The sequence below is a fragment of the Molothrus ater genome, chromosome 1 (genome assembly GCF_012460135.2).
Source record: "Molothrus ater isolate BHLD 08-10-18 breed brown headed cowbird chromosome 1, BPBGC_Mater_1.1, whole genome shotgun sequence".
Taxonomy (NCBI): Eukaryota; Metazoa; Chordata; class Aves; order Passeriformes; family Icteridae; genus Molothrus; species Molothrus ater.
The window spans coordinates 35,918,939-35,941,045 of NC_050478.2; the positions used below are offsets into that span (position 1 = coordinate 35,918,939).

Here is a 22,107-nt window from a genome sequence, read left to right on the forward strand (position 1 = left end):
GGGGAAAGTTACTTAGTTACAAAAACACCACAAATCCTGTGCACCGTGTAAATGGTCTCATTTTATGCACTGACTTTCTTCACATCTGTGCAAATAAAGCCATTGTTACAAGCACAAAGAGCTGTGGCATACAATACATGCAGCTATGAAACCATGAGTGCTGCTATGTGTTGAGTCTTTAAATGGAAGTGGCACATCTGCTTTTGGCATAGGAGTGTAAATCAATCCAAGATGTTTATTAAAGAGTCAGTAACAACCTGTCCACACGCTCTTTCTTCCATCCAGCCTTGGGTTTGTTCTTGCTTTGTTATTTTCCTGGCAGTTAAACATGGGCTCTGTACACTGAAGTATGTGGTGTTTCTTCACGTACGGATAACATAACATGTCACGTAATATTGAACAAGTATGTGATGCAGAATGGTTTGGACAAAAATGCGAGCCAAAATGAGGTGGGGAGGAAAGGGTAAGTACAAACAGCTACAGAACAGTGACTGAAAGGTTTGTTGCTCTGCAATAAGGCAACTGTGTTTCCTAATGCCTTTAGAATTAACGAGACCTAGATTTGATTTCATGTTCCAGCTCTTGGCAATTAATGAGCAATATTTGCAATAGTGAAGGATGGTGAATATTTTCTTAGGGAAGTCAATAACTGACTTTGCATTTGCTGAAGGTATTTATACCACTGGGATTTCTACCACTAGGTCTACTTGAGCTGGCCTGGTAGGAGTACAAGCCTTTCAGCTCTTGCATACATCGACCAGCAGGAAAGTCAACATAATATTGGCACTGGCCAATACTGACACTGCAAACTGGCCCTTTTTGTGAGCAATTGCTGGTGTATTTGGCACAAGCTGTAACATGGTCCTTTCCCAGGGACTGAGGAGCTCTAGGGTTTGCTGTAGAACAGCACTCCAAGGACAGCAATACCTTTTGCAGGCAGCCGGCTTGTGGGCTATCTGCACATAGCAGCACCTAAAAGATTGGACCTCAGGGTGAAGGCAATGGCTCTGGGTCTGACAGTAGAACCTGAGCCATGCAGTGCTCCTTCCCCTTCCATCAAAGGATGCACAGGAAAGCATCCTAGGAAAGGAAATCATCAACGACTAGGCAGGAGGAGCAACCCATTCTGTGTCCCAGTGAAGGGCCTACTTTGTAACATGTCTGAGTAACCAGAAGTATGAAGAAAAATACGATGGATTTTATATTCTTGACTTCCATGTGGGGAGACCATAACAGTGATGCTGTTCTTCAATGCATTGAAGGAAACAAGATGTCCTGTCAGATACTAAAGGGAGGCTCATCCATTGGAAAGAAAATATCTCTTTCATATGATGGCAGTGGAAAACCACTGTTTTAAGAGATAAGATTGAAAAACAGACTGATGGGAAATGGTTCAGGAAGATTTGTTGTGCAGAAGAGGGAATAGAAGCTGCTGGAAGTGTGCCACCCAGTGTTTTGTACTTGCACATTTAATTGACTAGACTGAACAAACATCTTCTGCAATTGTTCATTTCTTCTTTGTTAAAATGGTTGGGATATGTTAAAAGGCTGGATTCCACATGCATGTTTCAGTGATAATGTTACCTATCAGCTTTGTCCCAAAAGTGTCTAAGATTGCTGTAAATTTGTTAATTGGGTGTCTTTTCATCTGTAGCTGAAATTCAGATGAGGTGGATTTGCTCAGCAATACAAAACATACCGGGACAGAATTTATACCGTGATTTCTACTGCAGGCTGGAATTATCTTGATAAGACTTGTTACAGCATCTTGTTAAAATATTTTAGCCAGGGAAAAAATATTAATTAAATTGAATCAAAATACTCAGGTAGCCCAGAAAAGTTAAAAAAGGAAAAGAGAAAGTAATACTTTCTCCCATTTATTCCACCCACTCTTAAGTTTCTCCTTTTAATTTAATTTTATTTTATTCCATATGCCTGATAATGGGACTTTGTGGAACTGAACCTTTTGAAGTCACTGGGCCAGCTTTTTGGAGAACATCTCGGACAGGTCTCTTCATTTCCATTCCATTTTGTCTTTCTATGGCTGAAACATTGTTATTTAAATGAGTGTTTTCTAGCTCTGATTTTTTTAATGCAAATGTGTGCTGCTTCCCTATTGAATTGAAACCATCAATACTTCTTTTTCCCTATGAAAAGCAGGATAAAAAGTAATATTCTCAGGGCTGAAGGTGAGTTGGGATGTTACTTTTGTGTGAATTTAAGCTAAAAAAGGGAGATACATACAATAGTGAAGTATCAAAATACTGGCTCAATCTTCTTTCTTTTCAAGATATGATTAAAGCAGTTCTGTATATTTCAAAGTACAGCTGATGCAGGGAAGGTGCCAAGACACAGCAGACCAGTCACACTCCCTCAAGGCATTCTGTATAAGCTGCTTAGAGAAGTACACACAGAAGTGAGACACTACGTGCCTCCAGCAATCTTATGGTGCTCTATACCGTCCTTGCTTTTGAAAGTTGTGATGCATTTTAATTAGAAAGTAGGTGTCCTCTCATGTTTAATTTTTTGGAAGCTGTATACCAGGAACCATAGTCTGAACTTACAGGACATCTTAGAGGGAATAGCAAAGAAGGTAAAAAATAATATATCCTTGGCTTTCTTTAGAGTATACTGCATGCCTGTCTTCAGGCTATTCTTTTAGCTATAATGTCTAGAAATGTAGGGCTTTTTTAAAATCTGTGAATGTGGAAGTTCTCCAGTAATCACATGCCTCTTGAGCAGGAGCTTTCTGCTCATCAAATATTGCATGATATGAAAAATACCACATCCCATGCCCCCAGCATCAAAAGGGGTGGCAACACCTGAGTTGCATCCACCCTGGTCTCTGCCTGCTGGACCAAGAGGCATGTGATGCTGAAGCACGTGGATTGTCTCACCCCTTCTCCCATTGGACAAGCACTCATCTTGCAGCAAAAAATGCCACTGTCCATGCCCAGTAGCACCCATGCCAGCAGTATGAGCAAACAGACCTCAGAGACTGAGCTCTCCTTTTAATCACAGAAGTTGTTGTTTTCTTTCAGTGTCAGTGGTTGTTGTTCCAGCCCAGGCTTTTATATATGTTCTTCCTGGACTAACGAAAACTTGAAGTGCTGCTTGCCCTGCAATACCAAATTTATGGATGAGGAGACAACTTCAGCTTGCCAGGTGATAATTTGGCACCCTTATGTCAATGTTAAAATCCCTACAGCTGTAAATATTTATTTGATATGAAATATAGTCCAGCTAACACATTATCATATGAATAAATCTAACCTTAAATAAAACATGTGCTCTCCATCTTTTACTCACTTTATAAAATTCTTGATTCTTGCTCTGTGCATTCTCAGCTTATTACAGCTATTCCAACGTACAGCAGTCTGTGGTGTGCCTTGATTTCTTTTCTAATACAACATTCTGCTTCTTGTATGTCACCTCTTACAGCTTTTGCAAAGTTGTGATTTGATAGGACAAGCACAGTGAGGGCATTAGGACCGAGAGAAAGACGCACACATTGCTCTGTATTATGTCTGGCAAAGTGCTTCCTGACTGAGTGCCGTAGTTATGTGTGAAACAAAGTCAGGGACCGACTACTTCTCATCTGTTGATCACAGTTAACTTGAAGCCTCTGAACGGGGGAGAGCTGTCAGATCTGCTTTCTGAGATACACTGCTTCAATCCAGGCAGCAATTGGAAACTTTGAAGAAGCAGGATCTACCCTTGAAAGAAACTATGAGAAATGGGCTTTCTTTCAACTTAGAATTTTAAAAGGGAAAAAAAAAATCAAAGCTTTAGCTACTCTTTCAATCAGCAAAGCATGCACTTTTCTAACTAAGCTGGGACTCCGCATAATAAAGGATCTACTTTATCCCACTGGATCCATGCTACATTTTACTACTGTAAGTACAATATTAATAGGAATGTTATAATTTTTTTTCTATAAATAGAGAGGAGAGCATTAAATGGCAACAGTGAAATGTGAAGGGAGCAAAAAAATCCTCTTGGCAGATAGTGAAAACCAGGGCTTTTGTGCAACCCGACGACTGAAATCTGAGGAAGATTCAAGTGATATTTAACATGACCATCTGTATAATTTTGTCACCAACAGTATGTTCTTGAGGAAGAAGTGCAGATATGGATCACGTAAGCTGCAGTTTCTCTTGCTGTTTTTGATGCTGGGGTTTTTACTACTGATGGTTACAACGCTGAATCCACCACCCAGCAACCAGAGCAAGGAAGGGACTTTCCAGCCTGTGGAGTTCAACCCCCGGGAAGGGTATCAGCTGGACTTTGTGGAGACCCAAGAGATGCTGGAAACCCAGGAGGAGAGCCAGCAGTACTACCCTTTGGATGGTCTATCGCCTTTCATCTCCCTGCGGGAGGATGAGTTGATCATGGCCGTCGTGTCGCCCACCGGCAAAAGGAACCACAGCAGGGCCAGGAAGGGCTATCGCGTGGTGAAGCAGCAGGGCAGGCGGCCGGAGGGGAAGGCAGAGGGGGGCCCCGAGTCCCAGCCGCTGTCCCTGCCCCTGCAGGATGGGCAAGGGGCTGCGGCGGGGGAGCGGCCGCTCGGCCTGGAAACGCACGGCTTTAACGAGGTGCTCAGCGAGCGGATCGCGCTGCGCCGGGACCTGCCTGAGGTACGACACCCGTTGTAAGTAAAACACCCTATTTCACTTCTGGGGAAAAACCTGCCTCCTTCCCCGCCGCCGCGTCTCCCTGAACATCCACTACTGCAAACCCCGCACCTCTCCTCCTCTAGAGCTCGCGTCTTTCCTATCGAACTCCCGGTCCGGGTCGGGCGGAGCGCTCCTCAGACCAGGGACGCTCCCAGCCTCCTTCGGGAGGTGGTTCAAGCCCTCAGAGCCGGCGGGCGGCAGAGGTGGAGGGGGGCACGGTGCGGGAAGGGCAGCTGGGGCTCGCTGGGTGAGCGGAGCAGAGGCGCGGAGCGCAGCGCCTGTGGGGGCGGTGTGAGCGCTGCCGCGGCACCCCCGCACCCCCGGCTCGGCTCGGCCCGGCCCCGCTCCGGCCCCGCCGCGCCCTGAGGCCGAGCGGGCGGCAGCGCCCCCTACCGGCGCCCGCGTCACGGCAGGTGCCGGGGGCGGCAGGGCAGGGAGCACCCCGGGCCCCGCCCTTCTCCGTCCGTCCGTCTGTCCGTCCGTCCGTCTGTCTGTCCGGCTGCTGGGCTGCAGAGGGGGAGGGAACCCGCGCCGGACTGGCGAGCAGGAGAGGCGGCTTTCCTCCTCGGCCGGGCCCCGTCTCAGCCCACCTGCCGGAGCTATGGGGTCACTGGGCTCACAAAGTGATGAATGGATGAAGAGTTGGGGCTTTCGGCTCTTCCAGAACAAAAGTGACCCGATGGTCACTCATAAAAGTGGAGCCGACTCTGCACTGGTGTGGCCTCACTATATATTTATATCATGTGCAGTTTTGGGCACCACAATATAAGAAAGATATAAAGCTGTAGAGGAGGATAACAAAGGTGGCAGTGGGTCTGGAGAAGAAGCCGTGTGAAGAGCGCTGAGGTCACTTGGTTTGCTCAGCGTGGAGAAGAGGAGACTGAGGGGAGACCTCATTGCTCTCTACAGGTTCCTCACAAGGGGAGGAGGAGGGGCAGGCACTGATCTCTGTGGTGACCAGTGACAGGACCCGAGGGAATGGCCTGAAGTTGTGTCAAGGGAGGTTTAGGCTGAACATTAGGAAAAGATTCTTCACCCAGAGGATGGTTGGGTACTGGAACAGCTGCCCAGGGAAGTGGTCACGGCACTAAGCCTGACAGTTCAAGGAGAATTTGGACAATGCTCTCAGGCAAATGGTGTGACCCTTAGGGTGTCCTGGGCAGGGCCAGGAGTTGGACTCAATGATCTTTGTGGGTCCTTCCAACTCAGAATATCCTCTGATTCTGTGGCAAGTATTGAAAGGAAATTCCTGGGAAGAGGGAAGGTGGATACTGGTGTGTCAGACAAACTCTGCCAACACCACAGCTGCCACTGTAAGGCCATTTCGAAAACATGTTGCATTTGAAGGCCCAGGTGTTACATTTGAAGTCTTGAGACTTTAGAGCCAGTTGTCCCAGCAGCCCAGGAAGGGCTGCTCATCATACTTCTTAAAAAGGATCTGAGGTGTATCTACTATCAAGCTGCCCCAGGGAAAGTCCAGGTTGGACATTAAGAAGAATTTCTTCAAAGGAAGGGCAATTAAACATTGGAATTAAATGTCCAGGGAGGTGTGGAGTCACTGAACCTGGAAGTGTTTAAGGAAAGACTGGACATGGCACATAGTGCTGTGGCCTCCTTGAGAAGGTGATGACCAGTCAAAGACTGGGCTTGATGATCTCAGAGGTCTTTCCCAACCTAATTGATTCTGTGATGTGCTTCCCTTCCCAGAGGGAGCACAAGGAATGTGAGTGGTGTCTCGTCTCCTGTAACAAAAACAATTGTAGTTTTCTCCCAGGACATGGTGGAAAGACATACTGGAAAACATTTTATATCAGACCCAGAATACATTTTTTTCTAGTGTTCATTTTCACATGTTTAAAGATAGCTGGTGGCCCCAATTTAAGGGTACAGTCTCAAAGAAAGAGAAATGAAGGAGTGTTTTCTGTACTTATTGACTAGGTTTAGTGTTAATTTGGTTAACTCCATTAAATAATGACATGCTGATTTTATTTCAGTTATTTTTTGGCATGCTTCACTGCTAACTCTTCAAACTATGTAGTGTTCAAAGGGGAGTGACTAGCCTGGTTTACTGTCTTTAGTGGAAAGCCAAAAAACAGTTTTACATTGGCAGCTGAAGGGCCATCCAACAAGATACAGCTTCAGTTAATTCTGATCTTGGTAACATTTAAGCCATGGTCTCAGAGCTCCTGGATGGATTTTGCTGTCTCACTAGTTACAGCCTAAAGAGTTCTCAACACCACAGCTTACAGAGTCCAGAAACCCCAGATGTCAGCATCTGAGGCTGATTTAAATCCAGATCATAAACCTGGAGCAGAATATGTCTAAGCCAGACCTGTCCTTCATGGCATAACACACAAACCACAATGATGATTTTTAGGTGTAGTTTACTCTGGGGGCCTGGCTCACAACTGTGTCAGTCCAGTTTTACAGCAGTATAAAAAGAGAGCAAACCAGAATCAGATTGTCTGTGTCTCTATTTGGTTTGCATCATGTTGTTCATCACAATGCCTATTATTATTTAATTAGAGGGAAGCCAACCACTTAGAGATGTTTCAGTGAGTTCCCTCCATGGACCCAGTCTCCCTCAGGTCACTTGAAATGGCATGGCAAATACTTCACATAAGAAGCAGCCCATGCTCTGAGGAACCTTCATCCCTCAAAGTACTTTCTGCTGCTATCAGTTGCTCCAGCTGGGACTGACACTCTCCTGGGACACCTGAATCAAGCCTGCCATTGTGACTTTTATCATGGGGGTTCTGCCCAAAAGAAAGGTCTGTTTTCCTCTCTTGGGTTTGAGTGCCAAATGGCAAAAGAAACTCACAAGGTATCTACAAAAGTTTTAAGTTTCTTTACCAAAGTATAGCTTCCTCTGGAGTGCTGTTTGGAGCTGAATCTCAATTAAATATTTTCCTGAAGGTGAGTGGGAGTCCCTGTCAGCTCTGCCTTTGCCTTGTCAGAATTGCTCTCTGTTCATTGCTGCATGTGACAATTCCTTGTTTTTCACAAATTAGATTAAATCACTATGTCTCATATCAGTCACAGCCCTGACTTTTTGAAATGCCAATTTATGATAGACAGGCTATGAAACTGCTCCAAATTACAGGGAAGGTATTTTTGTGTACCAGTACCCTTGTGCATTTTTGTGAAGATTAGATATCTATATTGCAAGTCTTTGCCAATCTCCATGGCAACTAAGCACTTGCCACCAAGGTTATGTGTTCAAGTACCGTTATTTTCAATTCTTTTCCAATTAAGATTTCACAACAGCCTTATTTTCTTGCTATAACCACAGAACTAGCAACTAGCTGCTAATAGCTATAGAATGTTTCTGGTTAGAAGCTGCCTGATACTAAAAGGTCTGCATTAGATCTTCACTTTTCTTAATTATTTCTCTATTCTATTGCTTGAAAATACTCACTCCCAAGTCATGAGAATATTCTTTCCTTGATCCTGCTGAAAATGGAAACAATCACCTTATATGAAATTATGAGGTAACAGTATTGTTGATTACACAAAATTAGTAAACCAAGGACAATATAGATAATTTACAGTGTAAAAATAATCAAGAAAATTTTCCTTTCTATGCAAAAAAAGTGAACTATTGAAAAATACAATAAATTATTAAGATTGTCCTCATTTCAAATATGTATTCTATAAAATACATATTATTCTACAATATACATATTATTCTATAATATACTATAAAAGTGCATCTATAGTAATCATTTATGTGTATTAAATCATTCAGACTATGGAATCTCTTAAGTGATTAGCAGCTCTGTGTCTGGATAGTGTCTAGCAGCATAGAACCTCAGTCCATGAACGGAAGCACTAAGTAAAACACTAATAAACAGAAATACTAAAATTATATCCCTTACATGAATTTCTGCTGAGTAGCCAATTGTTTAACAACCACTGTAAACTCTGTATAATTATTTGCTTGGCAATACAAAAATGCTGAAATAACAATGGGCTACATTCAGCCAATTGTGTAATTCCTTGAAGAAATTCTTGCTGCTGGAGATTAAATGAGTTAGGACACTGAATGACTGTTATTTGGAAAATAAAAAGATTTTTTAAATGTGCTTTCTAATGTCAGCAAACTATAGACATAGTCTTTGTATATCTACAATGGGCATTTGAAAGTATTTTCTGGAAAATGTGCACCCTCACACCAGAATAGATGGTTTTCATATACAGTTTCTGTGAGGATGAATGGGAAGTGTTTGTCATCTTTAAATGTTTGAGTTATTGTGGTGGTTTAACACCAGGTGGGAATTAAACTTCCCCCTGTTTCCCTCTGGTGAGGGAGGGACAAAGGATTGACTGTGGGTTGAGATAACAATTTACTGAAAACCAACAGCAATGGAGTAAAGAAACACACAGTGACAGCAGCAATGCTAATAACAGAAGTATACAAAGAGAGAAGGTGCTTTACACACAAAAGGCATTCACCACCTTGACTTAGCTCTGCATGGCCACTGAGACAAAGATGAGTGGGATGTTCCTGTGTCTTGGCAATGACAGTGGTTATTCCAGAGACAAAGACAGATGGCAGGGGGATGTTCCTGTGGCTTGGCAGTGTACTGCAGTTATTCCTGAGACCAAGACAAGATGGGGGCCCTCTCCTTACCCAGTGCCACATAGCCTCCTGAGACAAAGACAAGATGGCAGACTTTCCCGGCAGGCAGTGTTCCCCAAGCCCAAGACAATGAAAAACAATGAGGGAACAAACCCCCAGAACTGTCCACTTTGCACCATGCCGCCCGCTTCCAGACTGCTCTGCTGGTTTGATTGCACACTGACTCCCAGCTGGGAGTCTCATTCACCAGTGATTCATTTTCATTGGAAAAGCAACCTGTACAAACCTTATAATGAAAATACCTTTTCTTTCTTAAATGTATCTATATTTGTAATCATGGCCCATATAAGGATCCATGCCATTGCCATAAAGACTGAGAAGTTGGCTTCATTCACTAGGATCTTGGTCAGGTAATCCACAGGTATACTGATCTGTTGTGCAGATGACTTATTTCATTTGTTAGTATTAATGGTACTGCAATTGTTTGCTCTTTTCTTTCTTACTTGGGAAAATGTGGAAATTAGTGGAAGCTGGCCTGCTTTATCCCTCACTCTGCTCTAATTATCTTCAGTTTTTCTTTACATTCTGGACTGTTTCTGTTTGAGCTCTGGTTTTTGAGGCAGACAGCAGGAATAAAAAACTATCCCAGAACACAGGAACACTTTCCTCTTTTTGTATTATAATTTGATAGTGCTATTCCCATATTTTCACTTCATATTCCAGTTTTGGATATACCTTAGTACTTTCTTTTTTTAGAAGTGAGTTGAGATCTTAAACTGCTCTCCACTCCTGAAAGTGTAGGTTCTGCTTGCAACTTTGCTCTGAGAAAAATAATTAGCCGTTTGTTCCAGTGTTTCCAGTGTCTTGCTCATCTCACTCATGCAGGTGCCTACAGCAAAAATATGACTCCAGTCTGCCTACTGCTAGTGTCATCATCTGTTTCCATGATGAAGCCTGGTCTACTCTGCTGAGAACTGTGCACAGCATTATGGATACAGCCCCAAAGGCCTTACTCAAGGATATCATCCTAGTTGACGATCTCAGCCAGCAAGGTAGCTCCCATTTCTCTCTATGTGAGTTCTTTTTTCAAAACTTCAGGGAAGAAACTGTCCTCCTCTAAGAAGTGTGTGAGGAGAGGAGAAGGCAAAGATGACTCCTGGGAAGTGAGCTAAGCACAGGCCAGAGCTGGCTACCAGGTTTCACTGTCCATCCCTAGAATTCAGCATAGCCTTTCAACTTTGAGATATGTTTCTGTTTTTACCCCCACATCCTTTACAACCACTCTGAACTTTCTTACTTTAAAATAAGATCACAGTATGTAAATCTTAGGATTCCCACTGGACCAGGTCTGCTGTCATAATTTCCAGACTTGGATTTTGGCTGAAGCATAGAGTGGAAAAGTCCACACTGCTAAAGTAGTCCAAAGTGCTTGGGAAAGCCAAACACCTGTAGTATCTCACTCTCATCTGTGTATTTTATGAGATGATGAGAGCATCCACCTTTTGCTGAAAACAGGAAAGGAGGCTATTAAGATTCCCACAGGAATAGCCTCATAACTTGTGAATCTCAGTTTCCATTAGTCTCTACTTCCCTTTGACATTATGCTGCTGTAGAAATATTTGAAATGTGGCCTACTTGGCCATTTAAAACAAATGCCCCTGAAACATTTTCCCAGCAAGAAGTAGCATCTCCTACTACCTGTTTCTTTTCTCTAACAGCTTGAATCAAAGCTAAAACATTTCAGTGACTGTTGTGTTTCTGACAGGGCCCCTGAAGTCAGCTCTGAGTGAATACATCTCTAAGCTGGACGGTGTGAAGCTCATCCGGAGCAACAAGAGGCTTGGAGTCATCCGCGGTCGGATGCTGGGAGCCGCACGGGCTACCGGGGACGTGCTCATCTTCATGGATTCCCACTGCGAGTGTCAGAAGGGCTGGCTGGAGCCCCTCCTGGCCAGGCTCTCCAGCAGCAGGTAAATATCCCTGGGTAAGCTGATTTCTCCTGAAAGGGACCTGTTTGGAAAGTGTTGGGTAGTTTTTGTAATCCTCCCTTGGTTACCTTCTTCCTTTTGGTCACATCCTTTTATTTTCTACCTTATCAGCATATGTATCACTCTGATATGTGAGAAGCAGGATAGGTCTCATGGCTGATTATCCTCACTTTTACACCCTGTGTAAATTTCAGAATTTGTATCCTGCTAGAGCTTAGAAGCTTTAGAAGGCTTCCTGGTGGTCTGAATTAAAAAGGTTTCAGTCTCAACCTGTTTGTAAATCAGCAGACATCCACCAGAGAAAATTACTGCAAGACTCCATTGTTTTTATGTTTTAGCTGTCTCAGTAATGGAGCCAAGAATAAAATGCTTTGTCCTCCTGAGCCAGTTTGGCTGTGTACCATGTCACCTTTTGGCTGCCATTTCTCTTCCATAGAAAAAGCCCAGACTTCCAGGGCAATCTAGGCAGGTTTAGCTAATCACAGATACTTTCACTGACCCCAAAGTAACAGAGTAAGGTAGAGATTAATATTTCTGAGTATTTAATGTTTAGGGTGGTTCTTGGGCCTGCTTTCTAATCTACAGCTAATCTCATCTATGCAGTCCTTTGAAGACATTAAAACCACTGCAAATGTTTCTAGGCTTACATGTCAGTAAATCTTTTATTAAAGGGACTATTTTGAAAGAAAAATTTGTACATTAAATAATTGCTAGAGAGGGTAAAAAAAAAAGATCTTCAAACTCTTACTAGACTGTTAAATAGTCATGCTAAACACCTTCAAAGGCTGTTCCCAGGCACTGGAAGAAGCTGCTTTTATGGCTTATTATGTTTGTTTACAAGAGAATTAATGTGAGCTTTTAGAAATTATTATATCATTTGAATGAAAACATTAAGAGTACTGAAAGCAAGAGTAATGCTGCCCTAGAATGTCAGGAATATTCTTTTCAAAAAGGTCCTCCTTGGAAAAGCAGATTATTTTTTGTTTGCTGACAAATTAGATGGTTTACTATGAATATACTTCATGATTCTTCTGCCTTGAACTATAGTCTATTTTTGATGTTCAAGCAAAACTACTGCGTGTATCAATTGGCCAGTCCTCATTCAAGGGTGTTGGAACTGCTGAATTTAAGAGTTACAAAAAGTCTCAGAGGAGAGCTATAGTGAAGGGAGAATTACGACAGCAGGAGAGAGAAGTTAGGACCCCACACCCCCACAATGTCAAAAATTCACTGTCAAAAATTATCCTTCCTGAGGGAATGCAAAGCCTCCAAGTCTACTATTCTTCAGAGACTCTGTAGCACTGTCACCAGGGGGTGAGAAGGGAATTCTCTTCATTATAGGGCCCATATGCTCATTCATTACCCCAGGAGAGCAGAATTTAACAGTGAATTAACTAAGATCTAATTGGATTAATGAAGCAAAGATGGAAAACTGATTGGATAATAGTATGGGTTAAGCCATCCCTTTTTGTGTGCTGTATCAGTCACTGTGTCTTACCCTGGAAGTTTGTCACTTCTAGTGAGGAGAGCCTGTGACATCCTCCAATGAGGAGGGAGGATAAGGTCTAAGGCACTTGGCAGTCACCTTCCTTTACTGTCCCTCTTTCTCCAGCTGAAGAATGGTGACAATTACACTGACCTGATAAGGAAGTTAATTCATGACTTTTCATAAATTGCTTGTAATGCTTGCATGGAGATCACCATGGAAATGTAAGGCACTATCATAGTCAACTTGGCTTCATTTAGCACTTGAGGAGCTGTTAAATTGAATCATGTGCACTCCCTGAGACTGCCCAAGTGAGGAAAGCACAGGAAGTTGAGAGTGACTGGTGAAATATCCATCTTTCCTCTTCCTAATGTACCGATCAAACTGTAACTCATGCACTTTTGCTGGATGGGAAAACAATCACTTGGATTGAGTGAGTTGTTTGCTGGCAAGGACCAATGCAGCCTTTCAGAGCTCAAACCTTTGCAGGAACTTAAGGGAGCTATAGAGTGGTTTTAACTTTAAAAATAGTGATTAAGCCTAATTTTCTAGACTCCTGATCCAAGTGTGTCAATACTATTGTGATCTGCCTTAGAGCGATGCTGAGAGATCCTTGCCCAGACTGAGATTTCACTGTGAGTTGAACATACTCACAACGAGAGAGATACTCAGTTTTTAGTAGACTGTAGGATAAATATAGAAAAATTATCCCAGTTTTACAGGTATAGAAATATTTATACAGAAATACTTGGCAGATATTTGACTTGTTCTAGGTAATGACATTTCATTTCCCTGCCTGATGGCTTTATTCACTAACCCAATCTAATTTATTTTTCTGAAAAAAAAATATTAAGTAATTCCAAAATCTTTGAATATACACTTTTGAGCACCTTGACTGGGACTAGGTCTGTGAACCATGGCTAATAAATTGACTGAGAAGCTGTGCATCAGCTTAGTATATTGCCTAGAGAATGGTTCAGTGGTTTCTAAAGCATTCCTTGACATTTTGATTATTCAAGGATGAATACTGTAGGTACCTGGACAATATTAGAAAACACATGAGATGCCCCACAGATCATTTAATTTGACAACTGTTTGTGTTGCAGGCTAATTCCAGGTGAGTAACATGGTGCATAATAATGCAGCTGTGCCATTATTACAGTCGTCTTTGGAAGGGTTTGCCTTCTCCAGGAGACTGCAGAGCTGCTATTTTGTATTCTGTCCAAAGGCAGGGAAAGGCAGGGGGGGCATATGATGAACAGTGCCATGAAGCCTTAAAAATGTTGTTCCTTTGATCTAAAACCAGTGGTCACCGTGCTGAAACAGGATGATTAAAAAAAATATCCAAAATATATTTCCTTAAAATACTTCATGAAAGCAAAATGAACCTTGATGATATCCTTGACAAGGAATTCCACCTGTAAAAGAGGCCTGGGCACCATAGCTATGGACAGGGGGTGGTTTGCAAAGGGGTAGCTGGGCCTTGGGACCTCCCCCTGCTCCTCATTGCGAGGGCTGTTTCTCTCTGTGCTGGAGCACTGCCTATACCACAGCTCAAATATTAGATTAGGAAACAGAAGCCTGTTACATTATTTAAAAGAGCTTATTTGGTTTCTAAAATTCAAAGTGCCTCTACTTAGCGCTGTGATTCTAGGTCACTTATCTTTAATGAAAATGCTGATAAACAGAATAAGAAATTAGCATAGCAGTGGAAAGGTGTTTCATCATCTGTGTGCTCCCATCAGGAACAAATGGAAGCCTCTGCTTGTAGATACAGGAATAGAAAGAGTTCTGCTGTCCAGAAATTTTCAGTGTGGTTCTGATTTTACGGTAATACACAAGAGAGAAGGGAAATATTTTGCACTAAAGCTGAACAGCTTCTTCATCTCTTTTAGTCTGATTCCCCACTTTTCAGTGGCCCATATCCCAGCTTTCTGAGCTACCAAATACATGAGCCATCTGTTTTCTAACTTCTCACAGTCTTGGAGAAGGAGGATGTTATCCATTCAGAGCCCACACAACGCCAGCATCTGAGCATGCAATTCCATGCTGCTTTCCCAGTTTTAAAGCCTTCCATACACTTCACATGTAACAGCCTACTTCCTGGGATTTCTGTGTTTGCTTGATCCTTTTATATCCCCTTTTTGTCAATAACATTCATTTCAAATTCAGTAAATGTTCTGCATTTACATGGTAGGTTATGGAAAGATAAGCTATCTCTTTACAATCTTTCAGAGTTGATCAGGATCAGAAGGTGACCTATTTTAAAGAAGTTGAGGTAAAGAAAATAAAGACATGAGTCTACAGCCAAAGGCAAATATTACTGCTAAACACAGAAGCAATAAAGATTTAGGCATAATTCATGGCTCAGTGCCCTGTCTGCCCAGTGTTAAAAGCTGTTAGTTACCTCTACAGATTTTGTTACCCTACATACAAATTTTAATATTTATCAAAATATTAAAAGGCAGGTTCAAAAATTAATTTTAATAAAGCATTCCCTTAGCACTCTGCTTTGCAGAGATTTGCTCAGTGCTTAGCATATGAATACTCCACCCATTTGAGTAGACTGTTCCTATGCCCTAAGTTAGTCTGGAGTTGGTCTGTAAGGCAGTATTTAAGTAATCCTTTATAACATTCCTTATCACTGCATTTTATCTTCTTGTTAACCCTATCTAATTTCAAGTGGTCTGTATTTCTAAGACTTTAGCCAGCAATGTGCCCTCAGTGGAAATGCAGCATTTTGTGGAACCAGCTTGGGTCCTCAGTTACTAACTGAAGTTTTGACTGGATGCAGAAACAGAGAACTGGGACTGCCTGGATTTCTTAGCTATCTAATTTTTGCAAGCTGTGACACACCCTGAAATAGGTTGAGAATTATACATAATTTTTATGTTTGGTTTTTAGGGGTTTCTTTTTCTCCTTATCTAAAGGAGGATTCAAACTGATTAAAATCTATTCCCTCCAGCAAAACACAGGATAAATCAATACAAAAGTGCTTTCAAAAAAAGTGTATCCAATACTTCAAAACTGATACAATAATTAAATCTTCCTCTCCTCATGTTACTTAGTTTAAAATTAGAAAAGAACATAATGTCCATGCTGACTGTAAAGGGTCATGGGAAGACATTTCATTTGCAATTGTATTTGGTAAAGAAATCTCAAACCAGGAAATTGTTCTTGTTTGGGTTGCTCTTTTTCATGGAATTGTGACCTTTTGTAATTTGTGTGAGTTCCAAGCATTTGAAATATTCATAGATTAGTCAAACAGTTCAAAGCCTTGCTGCTAGTTGTATTTGAATTTCCTGGTTTTTTCTTCCCTCAGATTCCACAGAGTAAAATTAGCGGTAGTTTGTGTTTCATTTCAAAGTGTTGAGAAGCTGCTGTCTGCCAGTTACCCAGTTAAAAAACAAGAATAGCTAAGAACATCTTCCAATTACCATCTACTGCAAATTTGCATTTAGAATTACACAAATGTCAAACCATCTTTGAATATGCAGAAAATCACTATTTTTTTTATCATACCAAGAAAAAAACGGGTAAAGCACTGCTTGATTAGGATTAAAATTGAATAATGACCAATTTTCACACAAGACAAAGTTACTAGATTCTTCTATTTCAGATCAGAAAGACACTCCCAATATTTAGTTTTAAGAAGGTGTGTTTCTGTTGGTTTCAGCAGAGCTACATCATGACTATACTACGCTTACACCAGTTGAAGGTCTAGAATTACTCTTACAAACATACTCTTGAAAATTGTTAATCTTGGCATTCTGAAAAAGGTACAAAAGTAGTAACTCTAAAACACAGTTATCAGTTTTACTGTATAATTTTGTGGGAAAGGAGATCAGATTTTATTTTGTTCTGGTTTATGGTTGAATTTATCCAGGATAGAACATGGCCTATTCCTGTGAGTTATTTTCAATTTAAACACTGTAATTTTCCATGTCATAATTTGCAGATAGTTTGGATAATTGCTTGGTCTCCAAACTATCAGAATCCATTATGACCTTACTGGTATATTTCTTGAATTGAAATCTTGAAGAATCAATGCCCAATAACTAGAACTACTGCTGTGGTGCCTACTCTTGTGAGCAATTGTACTTATGCCAGAAGCTCCACTGGAGTCTGGAGCTTTATAGTGGCAACATATTTAAGGTGGATTAAAAAAAAAAAAGACAGGTTTTAAACAGTTACAGTGATATGAAAATGTAGAATAGTCTGAAATGTTTGGATCATCTGATCCAGAATATATCTGTGTGTGTCTGTCTCTATCTGAACTATCCAGGATCAGTTCATGTGGTCTAGTCTGCATGGTCAAGGTCTTCTGAGTAGTTTAGTCTACATTGCTTCTGGCTTCTACTCAAATATGCCCTCCTGATATTTCCCTCTTGAATCTGAAATAGTAAAATAAACTACCCTGGGGTCATTAATTCCTCGGTCCTGCCTGAATGAGAATGGATAAACCAGTAGCAATAGATAGTGTGGGTTTCAGCAAGCAGCAGCAAACTGAGGTGGGAACTATGCAGCTGCCTCTACACTCCCAACCAGGCAGTTGTCAGAGTTTCTTGTACACTGGAAAATGCAGCAGGCTGTAGAAATTACTGTTACAGTGACTTTTCATTTTTGACATTTAGTCATTTAAAATCCATTTAACTTGTCAGATGGATTTCCCCCAGCATATCAAAGAAAGGAATGCCTGTTTGAGTGAGCCCAGTGGGACACTACCTTTAGGAACTTTTAGAAGCAGGTAGTTTGCTTTGCATGCTGTTAGTGGGTAAAGCTTCCAGTAGAAAGGGCCCTGCTAGCTTGAGTCCTGGGTGGTTTCTCCTGTCATGGATACAAAACTGTATCACAGGGACATCATTAGGAGAATCAGAGAAGGATATCAGCTTTGTTATTTTTAGTATCACTTCTTTCCATTTCTTCTTGAGTCCTGGGGAAGGATGACAGGAACTCACTGCCTTGACGTATATGCCTGCAAATGCTGCATGTGACCATAAAATTTTCTCACCTATTTATAAACCAGATGCTTGTTTCTAAGAGTGCTTATTATTGCATACTATAAAGGATAGTTTTATACCTGAGCAGAGAAATAAAATCACTTTTCTATTTTAAATCTTCCTGGCTTAAGCTCATCATAGGACAGTCTGCTCTTACTAGGAAAAAAACTGGGTCATTTTAAAGCAATCCTCTGCACGGTTCATCTTTGTACTCTCAACTAGCAAGCAGTAGTCTGTTTCTCTGTGGGCTTCTAAAATCCTCTACAGGAAATGTCAACTGTAAAAAAATAAAGTTGGGCATTTTCCCCCACTCTGATTCTGAAAAAACATTTTTTTCTAGTGATTGTAGAGGCAGAGAAGATATTTCAAGATTATATTAACATAACCCAGAGCTACCATCTTCCTTAGCTGGTTCTGGCTTCTGCCATGGAAAAATATAAATGTCTCGCTGCACTGGAGACTTCTGAGATGTCCTTCCTTCACTGGCAGTCTTATGTTTCAATCAAATTTCTCTCCTTGTGATTTCTGACCAACATATACATCTTAAAAGAGGAGATAAGAACATCTACATTTTGCCCCCAAACTGAACATTTCATGTTTGTCTCTGTTTTAATAGGAAGTTTTTTCCTAGGGAATAATTTCCTACATGGATATTCCTACTCTAAAATAACAATAATTTTTTTCCAGTGTACTTTAATCCCTCTTAAATATTACTGATTTTTCTCCAGAAATACTTCTGTCTATAGACCAGCCTTTGCACTGAGACCAGAGACTATCCTTTTAGCATAACAGAGAAGAAATGGAAACACTTTTTCCCTGCAGTCCCTAATACCATTTCATTCATACTCTGAAAATTTCCAAATGTGATATATCATTGACCTGAAAACAAGGAGCACTGAATGTTGTTCTGAACTACCAGTTAATTCCAAGAGGATGTGCAAGTACACTGTGAAATACTGTGATTTCTTTGCCATAGGGAAATGTCTAGTACCTCTTCTCAGACTAATCCAAATTTAACTTAAGTTAGAAATAAATTCAAGGATTGCCACCTAGAGTGTAATGGCTCTGTTCTTGCTCTTAAAAGTAGGTTCCACCATGGGACAGTGCATTTGCAAGAGCATTCTAAGATTGTGATAAAATACAAACAGGCACTGGCTTATGAACTCAGTAATAAATATTTTTTCAAAACAACCAGCAGAACAAACTAAGGATAAGTGCACTCTTTATTGGCCTGATGTGACAAACTCATGAAGTGTGTGCAACATTTACAGGAAAATCAGAGGATGGTAAAGGGTGAGAGGCCAGAATCATCTTCTATAAACTTTGCATCCATGCAGAGCCTGCAGCATCAGAGGCCGGGGCCTCTGTATAAAATAGCTTTACAAGAATTCTGATGCTTAACTCCTAACAATATCCTAGATAGTGTTATATGACAATGCAAGGTACAGGGTATCAGTAAATTATTGATCTTTAGATTCCTCATTGCATGCTCTGTATTCCCACACAACAAGCATGAGCTTCTGTCAGCAGGGAAACTAAGGGCACTCAGCATTTAGAGGATTGCTTGTGCTTGGCAGTGTCAAAGAGGAGAACTAATGTTTACTAAGAGAGGAATGGACTTCATTTATGCTTTGGTCTGGGAAATAAGTGGCATTGTCTTTTTCAGAAACAGTGTCGTCTCCCCTGTCATAGATGTCATAGACTGGAAGACCTTTCAGTACTATCACTCTGTGGGCTTGCATCGAGGTGTTTTTGATTGGAAATTAGATTTTCATTGGGAGCCAGTGCCAGAGCATGAAGAGAAGGTACGACAGTCTCCCATCAGCCCTATCAGGTAACAGTCCATCAGACAATGTGCCTTGCTCAGCTCAGCAGCAAAACTGTACAGTTTGGGTCATCTTGGGTCATCTTCCAGCTAACAAGAGAAAGGTGTGGCTACTTGCACATGCTCAATTAATAAATCTTAAGGGATAGTTTTTTTGTTTGTGCTGGTTTTTGGCCTTTGGTAATCATTCTAACTAGACTGCAGTCACACTTTCAATGTGACAAATATTTTCCACACGTTGACACAACTAGAGAACAGCCTGACTAGACAAGGTGTGGAGATTTGTAGGGAAAGCAAAAGACAAGTCATACAGAGTTAAAAAAGATGTCTCATGATATGTTTATCTCTTGTTTTGAATGTACATGTGTGCAATGTTCCCCACTGTTCTGAGTCTTATTTGATAATTCAGCTCTTAGCTCCCTTCCCCAAGTTTTGGTTAGATAATCAGTTCATTCAAGCTTATATGGAGCAGTATTGAATCATTTTGTAATACTCTCTCTATGGAAATGGTGGAATTTTCACCCTCTGTGTAATTCCTTATCCATAAACAAGGTGTTCACTTCCAAACTCTACACAGGAGTCCTGCAGTAGCTGGTGCAGTGGTGGCCATGGATCGACATTACTTCCAAAATACTGGAGCTTATGATTCTGACATGACCATGTGGGGAGCAGAAAACCTGGAACTATCCATTAGGGTAAGGACGTTAATTAAAACATCAATATGTGGTAACTATTGCAATTTTAAGGAACCTGAGTGAAAAAGGAAGAAGATATTTGTAAAAACAGTGCAGAACATGTTTGGTTATGGAGACAACAACCTTCCCTGCAGAAATCAATCCCCATGCTCCACAGCCTGTCAGGACTATACAAGAACATGCAGCTGCTGTGAGTTAGGAGCATTATGTCAGAAGAAGGAAGTTTTGCTGGCTATCACTATCTGCCTGAGGCCTGAGTCACTGCTTTTTGGCACCCTCTGAAAGCTGCCTCTTCTATTCTGGCATGTTAACATGCACCAAAGGGAGAGTAGCTTTATTTCTTTGCCAGCCTGTAGTTTTAATAGCAAATTGTTTATATTAAATCCTTTGCATTGATTTTTGCTGAATACGGAGAGGAACTGATATTGAAAACCAATGAAAATTGCAGGCACAAAGGGGCATAGTGTTTTTATTGTCCCACACAAGGGAAGCTGTGCACCCAGATCTCTCCACTACTCTGCACTGTTTGTGCACAGAAAAACATAAAAGCATATTAATAGCCATACTGGGTCAAATCAGAGGTCTCAATGCCCAGTATCTTCTCTGTGTCTGTGGGGAGCAATGTATGAAGAAGCATATAATAATGCTCCTGCTGTTTCCAGGATTTTCTGAAGCGGAGCCTAGAGTAAAAGAGCTTCTCCCTTTCAGATAGAAGTAATCTAAATAAGGTAATCTCTATTTGTGCTTTCACCTGTGTTTCAGACCTGGCTCTGTGGTGGCTCTGTAGAAATTATCCCATGCTCCCGAGTTGGGCACGTCTATCGAAATCACTTCCCCCGCGCTTTCTCCTACGAAGAGGCCATTGTGAGGAACAAAATCCGGATAGCAGAGACCTGGCTGGGGTCCTTTAAAGAGAACTTCTACAAGCATGATACAGTGGCTTTCTTAATCAGCAAGGTAAAAACATCTCTAGTGGTTTGTTATGGAGGTTTGTGTAGAGATAGGTGAAGGGAGAGGAATAGGAGTGGTGGTATCTGTATGCAGTCAGATGCAGGGGATAATCTTTTTATCAAACCTTACGGCAGGTGAAAGGGCTGTCAGATCAAGGAGGAGAGAGAGAAACTTGTGCCTAATTCAGCTTTGTGCTGAAGTTATCAAATCTTATGGAGTACAATCTCTTCTCCAAATGACTCCCCAACAAGCTGTGGTTTGTTTTGTCACTGATGGAAGGTTGTGATGCATCTGAAGTGGAAACCTGCAGCATTGTGTGCTCAAAGGATGTCCTAGAGGGTTCATTCTCAGTTTCTGGTTTTCCTCATAGGGTTCATGAGGATATTCAGTGTTAGTCACAGGCAAGTGGCAAATTATAGCCTCTCCTGGAAGGGAACATATCTGAGTGGTCTAGTGACAGAAAAGGTATGTTTTTTTCCCTGAACTGACACATCCAGAAGCAACTGAACCGAGAAAGTCAGATCTCAACATGCCACTATTTACAAGTTACCTTTTCATTAGAAGCAGGGTGTGGACATCTGATTAGACATTCCTCCAGAATTTGGATTCCCAGCAGCCTGTAAGCTAGGACAGGCTTGCAGGCAGATGTGTGGTATAGCCCTGACAGGCACCTACAGTTGAACCATCTGCAGGTTACATACCATTCAATAACTACAGAATGGCCACACCTGTTTTTTAAGTACAATCTCCATGGCAGATCAGGGGTGGTCAAGGAACTGTATATCCCTTGTATTACAAACAAGTGGATGTTTGCTTACTGGGAGTCTTGCAGCTGTGGGGAATGTTGTTTGTGGAGTTAATGTTGTTAATAATGTTAATGTTGCTGCAGTTCTCAGGAATTCTC

The 22,107-nt window shown here is 41.5% G+C and overlaps 1 protein-coding gene across 3 annotated transcripts in view; it reads left to right on the forward strand.

Annotated features, from left to right (window-relative positions):
* The first annotated feature begins 3,049 nt into the window (after positions 1 to 3,049).
* GALNT15 (polypeptide N-acetylgalactosaminyltransferase 15) overlaps positions 3,050 to 22,107 on the forward strand; it is a 29,808-nt gene continuing 10,750 nt past the window's right edge. The window contains exons 1-7 of one of the 3 annotated variants that reach the window (XM_036405844.2): positions 3,050 to 3,165; positions 4,106 to 4,651; positions 10,144 to 10,310; positions 11,024 to 11,228; positions 19,399 to 19,566; positions 20,135 to 20,252; positions 21,015 to 21,209. In XM_036405844.2, coding sequence (XP_036261737.1) covers positions 3,140 to 3,165; positions 4,106 to 4,651; positions 10,144 to 10,310; positions 11,024 to 11,228; positions 19,399 to 19,566; positions 20,135 to 20,252; positions 21,015 to 21,209 — 1,425 coding nt within the window. In that variant the 5' untranslated portion in view covers positions 3,050 to 3,139. Of the gene's footprint in view, positions 3,166 to 3,534; positions 3,897 to 4,105; positions 4,652 to 10,143; positions 10,311 to 11,023; positions 11,229 to 19,398; positions 19,567 to 20,134; positions 20,253 to 21,014; positions 21,210 to 22,107 lie in introns of those variants that run through there. The other 2 variants (XM_036405834.1, XM_036405839.1) reach the window with 2 other exon arrangements.